Consider the following 18,129-nt stretch of genomic DNA (forward strand, 5'->3'; position numbering starts at 1 on the left):
GGCTTGCCTGCCAGCCCTAGAGGGTGGGTCTGTCCAATGCCCCACCCCTACCCCATGGGGCCTCCCGAGTTCTTACCAGCTCTGGGCTGAAGGTCCTGCAGGTAACGGAGTCAGCTTGCTGGTTCTTGAGACTTCTGCTCAGGACCATCACCATGGTCGGGACCTCAGGGGCAGGGCTCCAGCCCAGGGTGGCCTCGAGCCATCATCAGTGGGTGGGTGAGAACAGGGGCGTTGTCCTGGCACCCTCCAGGCGCCTGGCATCAGCAGAACCAGCTGCCCTGCAGCCTTGCGTGGGGCCCTCCTGGTAAGACAAAAGAGGGGACTGGGCTGTAGGATGAGGAAAAACAGGGCCCCCAAGGGCTGCACGTTCCTGGGATGCGGGGGGCTATGGCATGAGAAGTCACCTCCAGGGAGGGCGGGAAGGCCTAGGCCCCCTGCTCACGGGGCACATCAAGGCAGAACCTCTGGGCTCAGCCTCTCAGGTCTCTTGGGGTCTAGGCTGCTCACAACCTGGGGTTCCTGCTGAGTGTGCCCAAGTCACGTGACATCCTGTCCCAGAGTGGGCTGTGCAGTCAGCTGCAGCCCACACCAGAGCTGAAGGCTAGAGGGCGGGCACGGTAGGGGTGAAGAGGGAAACACAGCACATGTCATCTCCACATGCAAAATGGAAGAGACCACTTTCAGGCAGCCAGGTTCCCTCAGCAGCAAACGTAATGCTGTGAAGTCATCCATGGTGACCCCAAGCACAGATGGTTGGCCAGGACTGGAAGGCTGCCAGACCTTTCTTCCGTGGTACCCCTGGTTAGATTCAAACCTTCAACCTCTCCATCTGGGTGAGGCAGGTGAGGCAGGGGGCTTCAGAGACACACGGGCACAGCTTTCTCACCCTTGGAAACACCACCTTGCAAGCACAGATCCGCAGCCCGAGGTCCCCTCCCCATGTCTGGCGTCACCGCGAGGCTGCCCCTTCCACGAGCTGTGAGCTGTAATGGAGACGGCCCGTCAACAGTTCCCATCACCGTCCCATGGTCAGGCTCAGGTGAGGCCCAATCCTCACAGCCTTGGGCTCTGCACCCAGCTGGGTGGGGCCTGTCTGTCCTCCTTAGCCAGCTGCTCCTCTGTGAGGGACTGAGAGTCAAACCCACAGCCTGGGTCAAAGTGAACTGCAGGCTGGTCTCCACTTGCCACAAAGGTTGTAACTCCCATTTTCCTGCTGGCTCCAATGAGGGTTCCCTGTCGGTGCTCTAGAAAGCGCTCCCTTAGGGGCCAGCTGGCAACCTTGGGGAAACTACCTTCTACCGATCTGCGAAAGCAAGTCCGTCCACCATGCAAGACCAGGAAGGGGAGGGGGCCGACACCGCTCAAGAAGGCTGGGGATGGAGAGGGTTCCCAGGCCACCCCAGAATCTGGGGCCCTAGCTCCAGTCCCACTCCGCCGAGAGGTGCCACGGGACCAAGTATGGCCTGGTCAAGAGGCAAGTCTGTCCTGCTCCCCGCTGTCCTGCGCCAGAACTGCTGCCGGCAGCACCAGGAGGAAGCACACCTGGAATGCTGGGTTCAGCCCTCCAAAGGGGGCGCTCCAGTGGTGACCGGCCTCGATCCTGTCCTCCCCTGCACCTCCTCCGCAGCAGCCAGGGGTAGTAGCCGCAAGCTCAGGGCCCGAGTCAAACCCAGCTGAGGTGGAATCCCAGCGTTGGAAAATCTGGGTGACCTCTGGCAAGTGACAGACTTATCTGAGCCTCGGTTTCCCCCTCAGCCCTTGGCTCTCGCTGTTAACGGCAGGCCAAGCCCTCTGCTCCCTGCCCAGCTTGGTCAGCAAGTACTTGGCAGACCTGCTGGGCCTTCGAGTCTCCAGGGAGTCTGTGGGCCCAGGTACATCAGTAACGGACACGCAAGCTGCTCCTCTCCATTCTTCACTAAAGTCCTCCACCCCTGGGGCCAGTCTCTCTGATGGCCTAACGCATGCACTGTCAGGAAGGAGCATGGTGCATAAGTCTATCTATTGCCACGGAAACAAGATACCCCCTGAAGCAGTGGTGAGGGACATCCAGGCTCCAGCCTCAATGAGCCCTCTATAAGGGACGGGAGAAGGGAAGTAGCCCAAGGGCTGACACCGGAAGTGACTGGCACCCAGAACAGTAAGAAGGTCCAGCCCGAGCTCAGGCTCACGGCTGAAGGAGAGAGGATGCAGACATGTCAGGTACCCCAGCCAGGCAGGCAGAGCTGGGCCTTACGGAGGGTCCCTGGCACACCCAGGCCAAAGGTAGGAGCCCAGGGCTGAGCACAAACTAGCTGCCTCCCCTGGGCACAGGCTGAACAAAGAAAACAATGCCGTTGCCTGTCACCAAGTAAGGGAATGCCTTGTGCCTACAGGAAGACATTGAATGTGGCAATTTTAATTGCACAGCAAGGATACAGTGTATCCCAGAGGCCAGGCTGCTAGAAAGTGAAATTCACCAAGCCCAGGAGAGGGCCTGCTCTGGGGCCTCTGCAAATAGTTCAGTAAGAATCTTACATATTTCACCTAAGCCTCAAAAACCGGTCCTGTTTTACCAGGGCGGGAACAGCCCCCACCCCACCCACCCACAGCAGAAGGAAAGACATAAGTCAGTGGGGCACGCTGGGAAACAGGGCAAGAGAGGCCTGTGGCTGGCGCCCAGGTACTTGGAAGGGGTTGAAGAAGGCAGATGCAAGCCAGGGCGAGGGCTTGGCATGCCAGGGCTCCCCAAGGTGGCAACACCTAGCACAGGGCCCGGCACACTGTATACCCTGTGTGAATTAGGAGCATGATAGATGCTTCTGGAATCGGTCTAACGCTGTGCCCCGGCAGCAGAAGAGAGCCAGCACATTTTCAGGCCTTGTGAGGCTAACTCCCTGGGCCCATGTTCCAGGACCTGGCGCTGCCTGGAATTCCCGGAGATTCCTGTGGTCTGGGGCCTGCCAAGCTCACAGGGAGTGCCCAGGCTGAGAACAGGGAGGAGCCGGGGCTCTGTCCAAGGTGACACCTGACAAAGTCCTCCCCTGCGGCCTGCTGGGAGTGCCCTCTGGACCCAGTTAGAACCGCGTCTGCCCCTGTCTCGAGTGGCACTCAATCTCTGTGGGTGCAAGCCAGCAACTGGAAAGATCAGAGGGGCCTTGGGAGCAGTGGACGTTCAGGGGGAGGGGGACAATGGCTGAACTGCAAGAACACCCAGGTCCTCGAATCCTGCAAACAGAAAATGCTGAGTTGGTGTGTGCTCTCACAGTTGCAGGAAAAACCAGAGGCCCCACCCGCTTTGCACACACCAGCCACAAGGTAGGCTCACGCACCCCCATTTCACAGTCAGAAGCATCCGCTCACCCAGAGTCCCAGAGCGAGAACTTGAATTTGAACCTGGGAGGACCAGTTCCCAGGCCTGTGCTCCCCACTGGGGCCCACCGACAGTGCCCTGGACACATCCTCTGCAAGCCCACATGAGCAGCCACTGGCGGAGCCAGGAACTGTCCTGCTGGGCACGCCTCCCAGAGAGCTATGTCGACACCAGCCACTGCACCTGAATGCTCATGGTAGCACCCGTCTGTCACCATCCTCAGAACCCAGAGACCACCCTCCACAGGGGAGATGGCTATACGGACTGATCTATCCTCACCGGAACCCACTCGGCCGTGGACGGGAGCCAACTCCGGGATGCGTACACTGACCTGCACGCATCTCCCGATACAGCATTGCACGGAGCTGATCTCCACAGGTTGGAGCCCAACTCACCACCACTGAGTCAATTCTGACCTGGAGAGACCCTCCCTATGGGACAAAGTAGAACTGCCCCTGCGGGTTTCCAAGGCTGTGACTCTTGACAGGAGTAGAAAGCCTCATCTTTCTTCTTCCAATGAGTGGTTGGTGGTTTCAAACTGCTGACCTTGCAGGTGGCAGTCCAACGCAGACCTCATCGTCACGCTATGCCATCAGGGATCCTGCCACTGCAGCACAGACACCAGGGTCCAAACTCACTGCCACCGAGCGGCTGACTCCCGATGGCAACGTTAACGGACTGAAGGGCAGGTGTGTGGTTGCGGGGGGGGGGGGGGGGGGGGGGAAGGAGGAAGTAGGCGTGTCTATAAAAAGGTCACAGGGCACAGGGGCCCCTGGTGGTGGTGGATGCTCAGTGTCTGGACTGTCCCCATGTCAGCTTGCTTCCTGTATCAGAGTTTTGCAAGATTTTTGCCACTGAGGGGAAGCGGGGTTAAGCGTACTATTTCCACAGCACGCGAACTTATAATTAGTTCAAAACTTGGATGGGTAAGGGCTAAGTGGGCCAGTGGGGGGCTTGCTGTGGGGCTGGGCACCTAACCTTCACCTCAAGCCTGTCCCTAGACATCCAGGTCCTCAGATCCCAGGCTGCTGGAGGGCTGGGCTGGCATCCCATCTGTGGGATATGCTGTCCCTTTTGTCCCTCTTGCCCTGTGCACTTCATCATGCTCCCGGGAGACACAGACCCCTATGCTGCCCCATGTCCTCCACACTCGGACCAGAGGAGGGCTAGGTCAAGGACACCCCCCCCCCCACCCCCTACACACACACACACACACACACACATACAGGTCTGGAGGAGACAAAGGACCCCAGTGCATGAGCAGAGGGCAAGGTCAGACTTGTTACCAGCCCATGACCCTGTTCTGACCACCTTGGCAGGCCTAGCGCAGGCGTGGCAGCCGAGGGCAGCCACTCAGCATGCAAGTCCTCACTTAGCCCAAGGGCACTTCCTGCCCAAGACGGGCCCAAAGAAGGGGCTGTAGGTGGGAATCGGGGTGTCTCATTGCTCAAGCCAGAGGCCCAGGACCCCCTGCCTCTCTGAGCCCCAGCCGCGGTAGAGCTCATGCCTCTGCAGGTCTATGTCCCTGAGGCAGAGACCCCTGTCTGTTCCCACTGCCCAGACGAGAAGACCATGGCTGCAAAAGAAAAAAGAACCGAGGCTCCCCCTGCTCGAGAGGCCACAGCCACCAGGGACAGGCTAGTGTGGAACCTCACTGGCCAGTGGCCCACTATGTGTGTCTGCACTCACAGCTTTCTGGCCTGGCCCATTTGCCACAGGGCAGGGCCGCTGGCTAAGGGCACGGGCTAAGGGCTCTTCACACTCAGGAAAGGTTCATTGAAGTTGGGGAACACTTACAAGGGTTTGCCAGATACCCTGTGGAAGGGAGAGGCTCACTCTGGGCACACAGGTGGGATGCTCTCTACAGAGCCTGTATTCGTGACTTGCACAAGTGAGTTCTCTACACCTGGGCTCTGAGCAAAACCAGAGTTGAACCTCGGCCCCTTAGGGGTGATTTCCTGAGGGCTCCAGCCAGCTGTTCCTCTTCAGAGCCTGCTGCACCCCAAACTGGGCCATGCAGCAAGGCCGCCTCCTATAGGGCTTTCAGGGGGCTGTGCACTTCTGGCCATTCCTAACTTCAGCCTCGCTGTGAGTAGGAACTTGTAGCCAGGGTTGGGAAGCCACTCCACAAGGCTACCTTCTCATGCCCCTCCAGATTCATCAACAGATCAGACGGGAGGGGTGGTTGGATTCTAGACTCCCCTCCCACCCCCCCCACCCCCAAGTCAGGCTCTCATCCACAGATAGCAGAATTTCACCAGCACAGAGAGCCCTCCGGCTCGCTATGTGGGAACAAAGCCATTAGGGTCAAAGGGGAAACCGTACAAGCCTCCCAGGCCCATTCTCACAGCTCCAAACTTACCACACAGCCTTGGTTTGGGGCTGGAGTCTCAAGAGGATGTGTGGCGAGATGCAAAGGACCCGACAGGGTTTCGTTTTATGAGTCAGAGGTAACCACATGACACCCAGCAGCCACAGAGAGCACCTGAACGCCCCCCACCCACCCACCCGGCCCAGTCATCGCTGGCAAGCCCCACTAACAGGTGATTGATAAACGATGGGTTTGTCTTCCACGTCCTTAACAGGAAGGGTACCTTGCACCCTGATGGTCCCTCGCATAAGCACTAGGCTGCTACTAACCAAAGGTTGGCAGATCAAATCCACCCAGAGGGGGTGGCCTGCTCCTATAAAGATGCCCGCCTAGTGACCTCGTGGGGCAGTTCTGCTGGGGCACGTGGAGTCACTGTGACGAAAGGAACTCAATGTCATTGTCCCATGTCCCCTCTCCACCCCCCCACCAGCAAGCCCTTGAGAGGAGATGCTCTTTCTGCCATTCCTGGCATCAGGAAGACACACAACAAGGGCTGGACCCAGAAGAAACTTTTCAACATCGCTATCTTGATGACTGATTGCATCCAATCAATGACATTTTCCTCACTGGGGAGAGCAGTCCCTGGAGGACACCATGCTTGGTGAAGTGGAGGGGCAGCGACAAAGAGAAGAGGGAGCGACACCGTGGCCGACGCAATGGGTTCAAGAACCCTGCGAGGCTGGCTCGGGCGGGCGGTGCTCCGTTGGGTGGGGCATTGGGCCTCCTGGGTCGGAACCTCATGACTCCAATGATCTGTACCAAGAGGAACACGAGCAGCACGGACCGAGCAAGAATAACCACCACACACAGTGTGGCACTGTGGGGACTTGTGCTAGCCCTTTACGGGGCAAGTATGACTGAGGCCCTAGGTCACACAGTTACCCAAGGTGGAGCAGGGGGTCTGCCCCCTTCTGCTCAACTCCACGGTCTTGGTGCTCTGGTCCTGCTGAAACAGAGATATCCCAAGTGGGTGGATTTACAGACAGAAAGCTATTTTCTCACAGTTAAGAGCCTATCAGTCTAAATTTGGAGAGAAGGCACTAGAAGCCTTTCCTCCCCCCCTGACTCTCTCTCTGCTGGAGGTGGGGGTCCTTGTCTCCTCAGACTGTGGAGAGCTGCCCTAGGCCCCGGCTCCCTCCTGTTCCGCTTGAGTTGAGTGGCTTCATGTGCTCTCAGATCCCCAGAGGCCACTCGAGACCCGCCCCACACTAAGCCCGTCTCATGTACCTAACAAAGGGGACCTACCCCCAATTGGCATTGTCACCCAAAACAGGGAGCGGATCGGGTTCAGGCTTAGACTCCTCAAGAGTGCAGGAGCGTTTCCGAGACTGCAGACCTTTCTGGGAGCATACAGCTTCCCCTCTCTCCCTGGAACGGCTGGTGGGTTGGAATCGCCCACCTGGCCGTTGGCAGTCCAGCAGCACCACTGGTGGGGGGGGGGGGTGAAGACTGACAGCACCTCACCCAGCACTGGGCAGTACCCGAGTTCTCTCTGACCTGAGGCATCAAGGCTAGATCCTATAGGGCACTCCTGTCACTCTGGGGAGAACTTCCGTTTGTTTTCTAGGCAAATAGCACCTCTAGAGGTGTGTGGGGAAAGGGAGGGGATGGAATGACTCGGGGACATAGTTGTCTGGGGACCTGGACTCAGGAATTCAACCCCCACCCCCACCCCCATTCTCTCCGAAGCCCAGAACCAGGAGGGTGACTCGTCAAGAGCTCGTCGTGTAGCTCAGTGCGCAGTGACGATTCCCACCACCCTTCCTGCCATTTTCACCCAAGAAGAGTCTGCAGTGGTCTGGAGCTGCCGAGGAGCCTGATGGCACAGCGGGCACGCACTCTGCTGCTCACTGAAAGGTTGGTGGTTCAAACCCACAGGCCACTTGCTCTGCAGGAGAGAGGAGGCAGGTCTTCTGCCGTGCAGTGGACAGCCTTGGCATCCTGTGGGGCGGTTAACTGCTGACCTGCAGGGTCACCATGAGCCAGCATTGACCCAAAGGCACTCAGCGTCCACACAACAAACTGCCCAGCAGATTCCAAGGGAGGGGAAGACAGGACGCAAGAGAAAGAGACCAAGTGATACAGCAACAGCACTCTGCTGATGTCGCCGCCTTTTCTTACAAACCAGGCCGAGGCCAGCAGGTAGAGGGTCGGCGAGGAGCCCCAGGGATAAACCACTACCACCACAGTAAGCCACTTAGCCTAAGATGCCCGTGACCTGTTCCATTTACAGCACACCACACTTAGACAAGCCATGATTAAAGCCCGGAGAGGGAGCAGGGAGGGCTCAGAGACAGCACACCACAAAACCAGCATGGCTGGAGGTGGGTGGGGTTGAATTCTGCCATCCAGGTTCCAGGTCTCTTCTCCCGGTATATGGGGGCTCCTTTTGGCCCAGCAGAGGCCAGGGGCCATCAAGAACTTCACTGAGGACCCGCTCCCTCCCTCAGCCCCTGCAGATGGCAACTCCTAGGGCCACACAGCAAACCAATATGCTCGGGGCTCGCCATGGGGTGGGATGGGTTCCGTGCCATGATAAAACGGATGCCACGGCCACATGATGTGCCACCGCCCGCTCCACAGGAGGAAGAGGTGGCTGCCTGCTCCCCTACAGGTCTGCAGCCCCGGAACCCCCACACAGGGCGAGTCCAAACTGGCTCGAAAGCAGTGGGTCTGGATGTCTATTACAAATGCCACTCACCCTCTCACTGCCGTCACGTTGGTGCTGACTCACAGCAACCCCATTAGGACAGGGCGGCGCTGCCCTGTGAGTTTGAGATTGTAACTCTCCACGGGGGTAGAAAGCCTCATCCTTCTCCCAAGGAGCAGCTGGTGGCTTGAACTGCTGACCTTGATGTTAACAGCCCAACATATAACCCACGATGCCACCAGGGCTCCCTCTAAGAGTGCCCCAGTGTTAGGAAATGTTTGGAGGACTGTGGCATGACATGGAGACGCGGCATGTCCGTGCTGTTGCTGCGGCTGGCTTTCCATCTGTAGAGGTGCAGTAAAGCGCTCCCCTCAGGCCTGAGTGGACCCGAGATGGTTAGAGGAGGACTGTTGGCAAGAGCAGAGTTCTCCAGAAGCAGATTGCCAGGCCTTTCTTCTGAGGAGCCTCTGGGTGGGCTCCAACCTCCAATGAGCATCCAAGCACAGGACCCCCGGGGCTAGATCTGTGTACATTAGGAGAGTCTCTTGGAGGGTGCGTCTATCCCCATCTACTACCCTCTCCCCTTAAAATGTCCTTATCTTGCAAAATTGCATCTGGGCCCTTAAGACCCAGAGTGAGGAGCCCTGATGTCACCCGCCAGGCCGCTAAACTGCAAGTTTAAAGCCATCAGCCACCCCCTGGGGAAAGACGGGGCTTTCTACTCCTGAAGAGTTTGAGTCTCAGAAACCCACAGGGCAGTTCTGCCTCGCTCTATAGGGTTCCTGTGAGATGGGATGACTCGATAGCAGTGCGTTTTTAGCTGGTGGCCTCATGGGTGCTCAGCTAGGCTGCTAACCTCAAGGCCTGTGGTTCAAACCCACTAACCACCCTGTCCTATAGGGTTGCTATCAATTGGAATCGACTCAGTGCCCAGAAGGGTGACATTCACCCTGCCCTGGCAGGCAGTCTGCCTGAGCTCAGCACAAGCCCCTGGCCTGCTCTGCTGTGTCTGACACAGTCCCCTCTAGACTCATTCTGTCACTTCCAGGCCCCGGCCCATGGCTCCCATGCAGTATCAGAGATCTCACACGGGGACACAGGTGGGGTGGGGTTTAGATGGCACAGGAGAAAGCTGAGGGGAAGAGGGCTGCCCCAACCCCAAGAGCCGCCCGATGAGCACTCGCTTGGAGGTCACACCCTGAATTAGGCGAATATGACATGTTCACAGCTTCACATTCCTGTTCTCATGGACTTACCTCCTGACTGATTTCCGAGCACCGGCGTGGAAATGAGTCATGCGGGTTAGTGATGACATACGCTGGAAGTCTCCTGCCTGTACCCACCCCCAAACTTCATTTACCACACTTCCAGGAACGCCACCATCTGCCAAAGCAATTTCTTCGGGGGCCTTCTGACAGGATGGGCCTGTCACACCAAGGAGCCTGTCTGCCCTGGCTCTCTCAGCTCAAAGCCCATAGCCCTCTGCCTGGGACCTGGGGAGAGGGTGTCATGAAGACCCCCCTGCCCAGCTGCAACCCCAAGGAGGCAGGAGCAGCCTGCAGGAGGGACCCTCGCACCTGCCTGCGACTCCTGGGCAGGAAGGAGGCCTCCCCAGCCCCCACCCACCCACCCGGTGACACGCACTCTCGGCCCAGGGTTCATGGGGCAAGTTTGGGGTGGAGGGGCTGCTTACTGGGCCTTCTCCTCTTGGCCAAGGTGTGCGGTGGAGGGGAGAGGAGCGCCTCCCAGCACTGTCTCGACTTCCTCCCAGGCAGGGGCTGCCCCGCCCGGTCTCACTGGAGACCTGGGGCCAAGAGGAAAGAGCAAGGCACCCTGGGAAGCCTCCTCTCGCAGAACTTCAGCAGCTACCACCCCAGCTGTTGAGCACAGCCCCCAGAGGAGTTACCCAGACTTCCGGGGGTGGGGAAGAGGGGGATCCTCTCTCACCAGCGATGGCCTCTGCTCCTGAGGAACAAGGGTCCATTCTCCTGTCTGCCTACAACAGACCCCGAGGCACTTGATAGGCTGCCAAATGCACCAGCTGCTGCTGCCGCTGCCGCCGCCGCCCTCGGGGTCATTGTCACTGTCTCACCAGGGAGGCCATCCAGCCGGGTCTGGGGCAGACCCCGCCTGCCCCTTGTCCCAAGGAAGCCCACTGTACTAGTCCGCCAGCAAAACTTTGCAGCCAGGCCTCCCCATCCCACCCAGGGCCCCGTTGGGCTTACACCTCCGGGGGAGGGAAGCACACAGGAAGTACAGTAGGATGGCAGCAAAGGCCAGCAGCTAGCGCAGCGGTTCTCAACCTGTGGGTCGAGACCCCTTTGGGGGTTGAATGACCCTTTCACAAGGGTCGCCTAAGACCCTCGGAAAATACTTATTTCCAATCGTCTCAGGGGCCCAGACACTGCTCCTCTCGCAGTCTCCAGGCGGGTCCGCCCACATGCAGCTACGGCCACCTACGCGCACCTGGCATGAAGACTGTGACCCATGTTACCCCGTGCTTCAGGACAACTTCATTTATTTGTCATTAGAAATAAGTATTTCACAATATATAATTGCATTTTGTTTTTGTGATTGATCACTATGCTTTCATTATATTCAATTTGTAATGATGAAAATACATCCTATCAGATGTTTACATGATGAATCATAACAGTAGCGAAATGACAGTGATGAAGCAGCAACGAGAACTTTATGGTTTGGGGTCACCACCACATGAGGAACTGTATGAAAGGGTCTCGGCACGAGGAAGGTTGAGAACCACTGAGCTAAAGGATCCCGGGGCACCCAAGGGTTTGGGAGACAGGGCCAGGGGGAAGGTAGAGTGTACTGGGCACTTTTCAAGAAGTGAAGTCATTGTTTAGGTCCCTATGCTGGTGGACAGGTGACCTGGGCACTGGTCAGAACCGAGATTCCCTGGGTGGGAGTGCTGATGTTAAACCATGGACTTTGTGGCTGCTGCTGTTAGGTGGCCCCGAGTCAGTCGGTTCTGACTCCCAGTGCCCTGATGTACAACACAATGGACACTGTCCAGTTCTGCGCCGTTCTTGTCCCCCCGTGCTGTGCTGAAGCCCGTTTTCATAGCCACAGATCCAGTCCACCTGGCTGAGGGTCTTCCTTTGTCACCGATCCTCTCCCAAGCCCGAAGGCCTTCTCCAGGGACTGGCTGCTCCCTCTGAACCCAAGGTGTCTGAGACAGGCTCTCCCTTCAGGCTCACGTTGGAGGCTGTGCTTCTGCCGAGAGCTGTTTGTCCTTCCGATCTTGGTGCCCTGGTGCCACCAGCACCGTCATTGTAGGCATCCCTTCTCTGGACTTCCTTCGTCACTCTCGTTTCCACACCAGAAGGACCAGGCCTTGGGTCAAGGGCCCCTCCGTCCTCTGTTGGACACTTTGCTGAATTAGTGCCCAGTGCAGTAGAGCACCGTTCGACCTCCTGACTGCTGCTGCTGGGCTGGTGTTTGTGGACTCAGGTCCCAGGAATCCCTGGCAACTTGCGTGCGTGTTTTCTCCGCTTAGCCTGCTGTTGCTTCCTGGCCTGGCTGTGGGGACATCTGTCCTATTGGAGATGCAACCCACACTGACAGCGGCGGTTAATCACACTGGCCTTCAGTCATCACAATGTATCCGTCCTGGCTCATCCGCTGGTGACAAAGGTCCCACGGCAGGAACGAAGACGTTCATAACCAGGCAGCAGCACACACGGTGCAGAGGAACCCCATGGAAAACAATCAGCGCTTTCTGCACAATGTTTTGGTTTACCCCGGAAACTACCTTAGAAAAATAAATTACACACACACCCAAGGGAAGCAGTGCTGGCCACTCACGCAGGGGCAAGCCGACGGGATGTGGATGAGGATTAATATTCTCAGGGTCAAAAACAATAAGGCTGAAGTTACATCTACCTACAAAGACCTCCTGCAGAATGAGGGGACCGTACGAGGCTGAGTGACACTGGAGGCCAGTACCAGGGTATTGAAAGGAGTGTCAGGCTCTCTCCGGGGGTAGTTCTAAGTCCTGGGTCTTCACTGTGTCCCCGATTGTGTCAGGGCTGACCTCAAGCACACACAAATCCCAGGCCTTGCTCCAAAGGGAGTGGACACGGGGACCAGCAAGTAACGGGAATCCAAAGCAACCTGAGATGCTCAGAGGAGCAGAGGGCATTCAGAGTGTGAGCAGTGGGACCCTCTGAAGTTCCTGTGGCCACCACAGCCTGCCCGAGGTTCCCCAGGTATGCAGACAGACATGCACATGCATGAGGCCGAGGTGCGGGTACAGACAGCCGAGAGGGGTGTCCTTCCACGCCCCACTCCCACGGGCCGTGTGGTGGTCTCTCTGGGCGCGGAGCGTCTCTTGGTCAGCCTTGGAAACCCTCAGGGACAGTCTACTGTCCAAGTCAGAAAGCTTGCAGGGCCCAGAGGTTGGCTTCCCAGGTGAGGTTGGCTTCCCAGGTGAGGTTGGCTTCCCAGGGCTCACTGCACCCAAGCCCCGACACAGCCCACTCCTGGTCCCCATGCACCGAGCACGCATCAGGACCAGGACCCTGCGATCCTGCATTGCTCCTCTGAATCAAATCCCTGTCCCCACCCCTCCTCCGCCTCAGCACTGAGAGGCTCACGGGTGCCACCTCCTCCAGAAAGCTGGGCTGACCACACCATGATCCCTGGCCTCCAGGTGGAGGGCAAGTCCCAGGAACGTGATGGGAACCGAGGTATGTCTGTCGGCCCCACGGACTGGGAGGTCCCTGAGGCAGGATTCTCACTGGAGCCCCCTGGGTCCCCAGCACCTGTGAACCAAAGAACCCCTTCCCCACCTCGAGGGTCGCCTTCACTACAGCCAACAGCTACGAGGCGCTCTTGCTCGACAGGGAAAAGGTTCCCCCAGCTGTCCACGTGGTCCCCCATTAGAGCAGCTCACCTCCAGTTCAGGAGGGCTGGGCTCCAGCAGCAGTGGAATCTGTGGTCGGCACAAAAATCCTTGGATGTGGTCAGCAGGCACCTCCTTCCAGGCAGGGCCTGGGTGGGCGGCGGGGCAGGCACTGCTCACACCCAGTCAGAGGGAAGCCCGGGCACTTGGCTGGTGGGCTGCGAAGGGCCTCGCTCGTCTCTGCAGGAGGCATGCACTGAGCTCCAGTGACAGTCTGTGCACTCAGGGGGAGGGCTTTCCAGCTCACCTGCGTGTCTGCCGGCCTGCACCACTACCTAGCCTGTGACCACAGTGACGCTGCTCATCCCCCGACCAGCATCCACTTGGGGAGGAAGGTCATGAGAACAATGACACGTACACAGAACCCCAAGTTCACACACACCTGCCACTGGATTGTGCAAAACCCCTGGGGCATGAGGCAGCACTGTAAGAGTGTGGAGAAACCCATGCCAGCACTCCAGAAAGCTGGGGGGAGGGAAGCTGCGGGTGGAGAGCCAGCCTCAGTTCATGCTGAAGCGCCCCAGGCCAACCACACATCTGGCTGCTGCTGGAAGGTGGGGGCTAGGCCAGCTTATGCCACCGCTGCCCCTGCCCCTCACTCAGGCACCCCAACCCGTCCTGCCTCCGCTTCTGCCGACCAGGAGCTGAGCAGCAAAGACAAGACTGCTGGGGTGGAATCAGTTGACACAGGGCCCCCAGAGGGTCTCTCATGCGCCACTCCCCTCACCCCATGAAATGGCAGAGAATAAACAAGGAAGAGACCACCAAACAGTCATTTCTCTCCCCCCCCCCCCCCCGCCGGGGGTGCCGCAGGTCTGCCTTCACCCACGTGGCTCATGCGGAATGCTGCCTCAGACACTAAGCCCATTGTCCGCCCCCTTGGGAAAGAGGAGGGGCTCCATCCAGCCCCCAGAGAAGGTCACTGTCGTCTCAGGCTCCCGAGTGACAAGGATGCTCTCGAGGCACGTGCCCGCACACGTCCCCCACGTGTCAGCGAGGACATGAAAGCACAAGGAACGTGCCACCACCGCCCAGGGACGAGTGAGCCAGGGCACACAGAACACCAGGGTGAAGCCAGGCAACTCGGGAGGGCAGTGTCATTCAAGCCTGAGGCTGGGGAGTGGGGGCGGCACTCCCTTACTCCCTTTCCAAATACAGCCCAGAGCAAAGGGAAAGGGGGCACGGGCATACTTCTACCTCCCCTCTCTGCTGCCCCACCTTGAGCTGAAACGGGCCGGCCTGTACCCTTGAGGCTCTAGAGACGACCACTCTAGAGTGGAATCATCTCTGCAGATAGCTGATGGCCATGGCAGCCTGGGGCCCTCCACCAACCGGCTCATCACCTGCTCCGGCCTCAGTTTCCCCTGGCACAAAAAGCCAAGGCTGAGCCGTCTGCCTGTGAGGAAAAAAGAGGCGGTTCTGGACACCCCAATTGCCACCACTGCAAAGAAACGCTAACTTTGTAGCGCCTGTGGGAACTGCCCCCAGGCCGGGCACCAAGGGAGGCACTCCGAGGGGACATGCAGCTGCCAGAGGATGGCAGTGGCTGCAGCAGGGGGGTGCCCAATGGCCCCACACAGTTCTATGAAGGTCCACTCACCCAGGGGCCTCCCGAGGAGGGGAGTGGTGTCACGGAAACCAAAGCTCAGCGCTGAAGACCTGCCACCACTGACACCGACAGGCCTCTGGGTCGGGATGAGGAGGAAGGAACAAGTACTCCTTCACCTAACAGTCAGAGCAGCCCTAGAGGATGCAGGCGAGCTGCCCCTGCAGGTTTCCAGACAAAGCCTCGTCTTTCTCCCGCAAGGAGGACACAGAGGCAAGAAAGGAGAATGACAAGAGGCACGATGTTTCTCCTGCTGATTCCGACCAGAGTCTGCAGAGAACCAGTGTGGCAGTTCCATCATCTGGTGTCAACTTGAGACTATTAAGAGTGAAGGGGTTGGGGTTTAGCCTGTCAGTCAGGTCACAGCTTGATGACCTCATTTGGAGGCGTAACGAAGATAAATAGCTCACTGGAGGTGGGACACACACACTCTCTCTCTGCTTGACTCCCTGTGAGATGTTCCTATTGACAAGCCAATGAAGCTATGCTGAAAGAGAGCCCTGGAGCTGGAGGAACCACGTGGAGACCCACACCAGCGTTGAGATGCTCTCACCACCACTTGATTCACAAGACTTTCCACCTACTGGCCTGTGATCTTCCTGCATTCAGCATCATTGCATGGCTGTGTGAGTCTAAAGAGAAGTGTATGGAGTAGTATCCACATATGGGCTAACACTGGGCTTATGGACTTGATCTGGACTGGGATGTTTTTGGTTTTTTTTTACTGGAATATTTTCTTAATGTACAGTTACTCTTTTAAATAAAGCTCTTTCTTATACTCGATTGTCTCTGGATTTCTAGTGTCTCTGGGTTTCTCTAGTCTACCGAACACAACCCGGCTTCCATAAAAGTGGCAGATCTGGGCCGGGGAGTATGGGGAGGAAGCAGGCCACACCCGGGAGGATGCACCGAGGGGCTGCAGAGGGTGAGAGGAAGCAAGGTGGGCAGACGCTGCTGAAGGGAAAGGCCGTGAGCTGCACTGCACCAGCCCAACACTTTAAACCTTCTGAGAAGTAACGAGCTGAGTGGAAAGCTCAGCCTCGAGGCCACTGGAGCCACAGTGCCCAGCAAACAGGATGCCAGGTTTCGAGCGTGTGAACACGACACAGCTCAGACTCTCGGTGCGCCAGGGGCAGCCGAGGCCCAAGATGGCCTGCACACCAGCTGGGCTACCCATCAGGGCCACCTGTCAGGACCCAGGCACCTGCCTCAACCATGTGACTTTAGCTCTCGATGTGGGGTTCCCCCACCAGCTGTGCCACCTGGTGCTTGCCAGGAACACCTGGAAACCTTGCTAGCCTGGCAGTGTCTCCCCTACCCTCGGCCATGCCCCAGGCCTCAGGAGCCACAAACTCAGGGTGATACTTGAGTGAAGAAGTGAGTCTAAGCAGGGTTTCTGAGGCCAGCAACCTGATTTGACCAGCAGGGCACCTGTCCCGGGGAAGGGGCTGACCAGTCTTGGGAGGTGACAATCAGGAGAGAAACTGAGTGTAAGTTACTCAACATGGACTGAGTGTGCAACAAATGTCAGTGTGCCTAGTTCCTAGCTACTAGGAAACAAAGAGCCCACCCTGGACACTTCACTGGAAGGTCATTCGCCCCAGGTCCTTTGGGAGCAGATGTAATATGTCCCCTGTTCCAAGTGCTGGGAGATATCAGCAGGCCATTTTGTGACCAGTGCACTCTGCTGCAGCCTGGCCCTCTGCTGGCCAGGGGAGGAAGATGCAGAGGGCATTCTGGGTGTGGGCAAGGTGTCCTGGTGGGAGGGGCATGTATTCCCACCTGGCTTTCAGGGTGATGCTTCTGCCTTCGGAGCCCTAAGACGTTCTCCTGAAACACTCTCTCTTCACCCAACTTCCTCCTCAGCCAGCCTGTCCTGTGGCTACTTCCGCCGGGCGCAGCTTGGTTTTTTTCTCTCCTTCCAGGCCCCAGCTCTAGAAGCTCCTCCTGGCATCTTACTCTTCTTGGGTTTGGTGAACCTGTGTCCTGATTCCAAAGGGTGAGGATGTTGCCCAAGCTGCGGGGGTTCCTGCTGATCCCACCTCCCTCACCACGCCACCCACACCTCGTTAGAGAGCCTGGCTCGGCCAGCCCCCACTGGCCGGCCAGTTAACCGGGACTCTCTGATAGTAAACAGTCGAGCAACTCTGCTTCCCAGGCCCACCTGCCTGCCAGTAAGGGAGAGTTCAGGCCGGTCACCCTGCTGACACCTCCTCGGCAGCCACAGAGGTGCCCGGTCCACATGCCTGCCAGCCAGTGTTTGCAGTCGTGCCCACCATGAGGGGCAGCAGCAGGAGCTCGTTCTCCTTCCTCGGGCAGCACCGTGGCCGTCATGTTGAACGGCGTCCTTCCGTGACTGCTGCCTACTGCCACGCTGTAACCCAGCCCATGCAGATGGTCCTAGAGTGTGCGCCGAACACAGGAGAGCTCAGACTCAGAGACTGGAGCCCCTGGCGGGCTGATGTCACTGGCTCCCACATGCAGCCACTAATGGAGAGGGGAGCGGTTCCAGTCCGCCCATTGGCACCTGGGGAAAAAGGTCCAGCAATGCACTTCTGAAGAATTGGCCTTAGAAAGCCCTATGGGTAATTATTTAAAAGCACACACACCCAGGTTTCTGATCTGATAGAGGCGGCGGCCCTCCGTCACCCTTCTCACCAGGAAATGAACTCACCTGTGACAACTTCCAGCCAAACAACAGACCGGCCATGAAGGTGAGCAGTAACACCAGCAAGAGGGAGGGAGAGACGGCCAGAGACCCAAAGGGAAGCGTCTGCAGGGAGAAGCTGGGAAGGCGGGAGGAAGAATGGAAGCAGGAGGCCTCCTGGGAGGAAGGCTGTGGGTGCTCCGACTTACAGCACCCAGGGGACCAAGGGGCTGGCTCAAGGTCAAAGGCAGTGATATGCTGGGGCCGGACTAGATCCCAGGCAGTGCTTCTGGCCTGCTGGAGATTCGGCCAGGACTTTGAGACTCAACCGCCATCCTCCAGGCTCAGTGTACTGCCTCGTCATGTTCGCTGCTCTTTCTGGAAAGGAGATTGGTGGTGGGAAGCCAACCTGGTGACTTCAAGCGGGCTACTCCCGACCTCTCTGGCAATGGTTCTAATCCCAACTGGGAATGGGCCATCTTTATATGGCAATGAGGCAGAAGCTTGGTGGAGGGCTCGCCTATGGTCAAGTGAAACACAAGATGAACAAGTGAGCAGAAGAGAGCCGGCGATGGACACGGG

The 18,129-nt window shown here is 58.0% G+C and overlaps 2 protein-coding genes across 2 annotated transcripts in view; both read right to left on the reverse strand.

Annotated features, from left to right (window-relative positions):
• Positions 1-217, reverse strand: part of FAM53B (family with sequence similarity 53 member B) — a 34,423-nt gene extending 34,206 nt beyond the window's left edge. The window contains exon 1 of the mRNA XM_075534576.1: positions 77-217. Coding sequence (XP_075390691.1) covers positions 77-154 — 78 coding nt within the window. The 5' untranslated portion in view covers positions 155-217. The remainder of the gene's footprint in view (positions 1-76) is intronic.
• Positions 162-18,129, reverse strand: part of EEF1AKMT2 (EEF1A lysine methyltransferase 2) — a 66,180-nt gene continuing 48,212 nt past the window's right edge. Inside the window, exon 7 of the transcript XR_012780427.1 lies at positions 162-301. The gene's annotated coding sequence lies outside the window, so the exon portion shown is untranslated. The remainder of the gene's footprint in view (positions 302-18,129) is intronic.

Source organism: Tenrec ecaudatus, chromosome 16 (genome assembly GCF_050624435.1).
Source record: "Tenrec ecaudatus isolate mTenEca1 chromosome 16, mTenEca1.hap1, whole genome shotgun sequence".
In the NCBI taxonomy this organism is placed as follows: domain Eukaryota; kingdom Metazoa; phylum Chordata; class Mammalia; order Afrosoricida; family Tenrecidae; genus Tenrec; species Tenrec ecaudatus.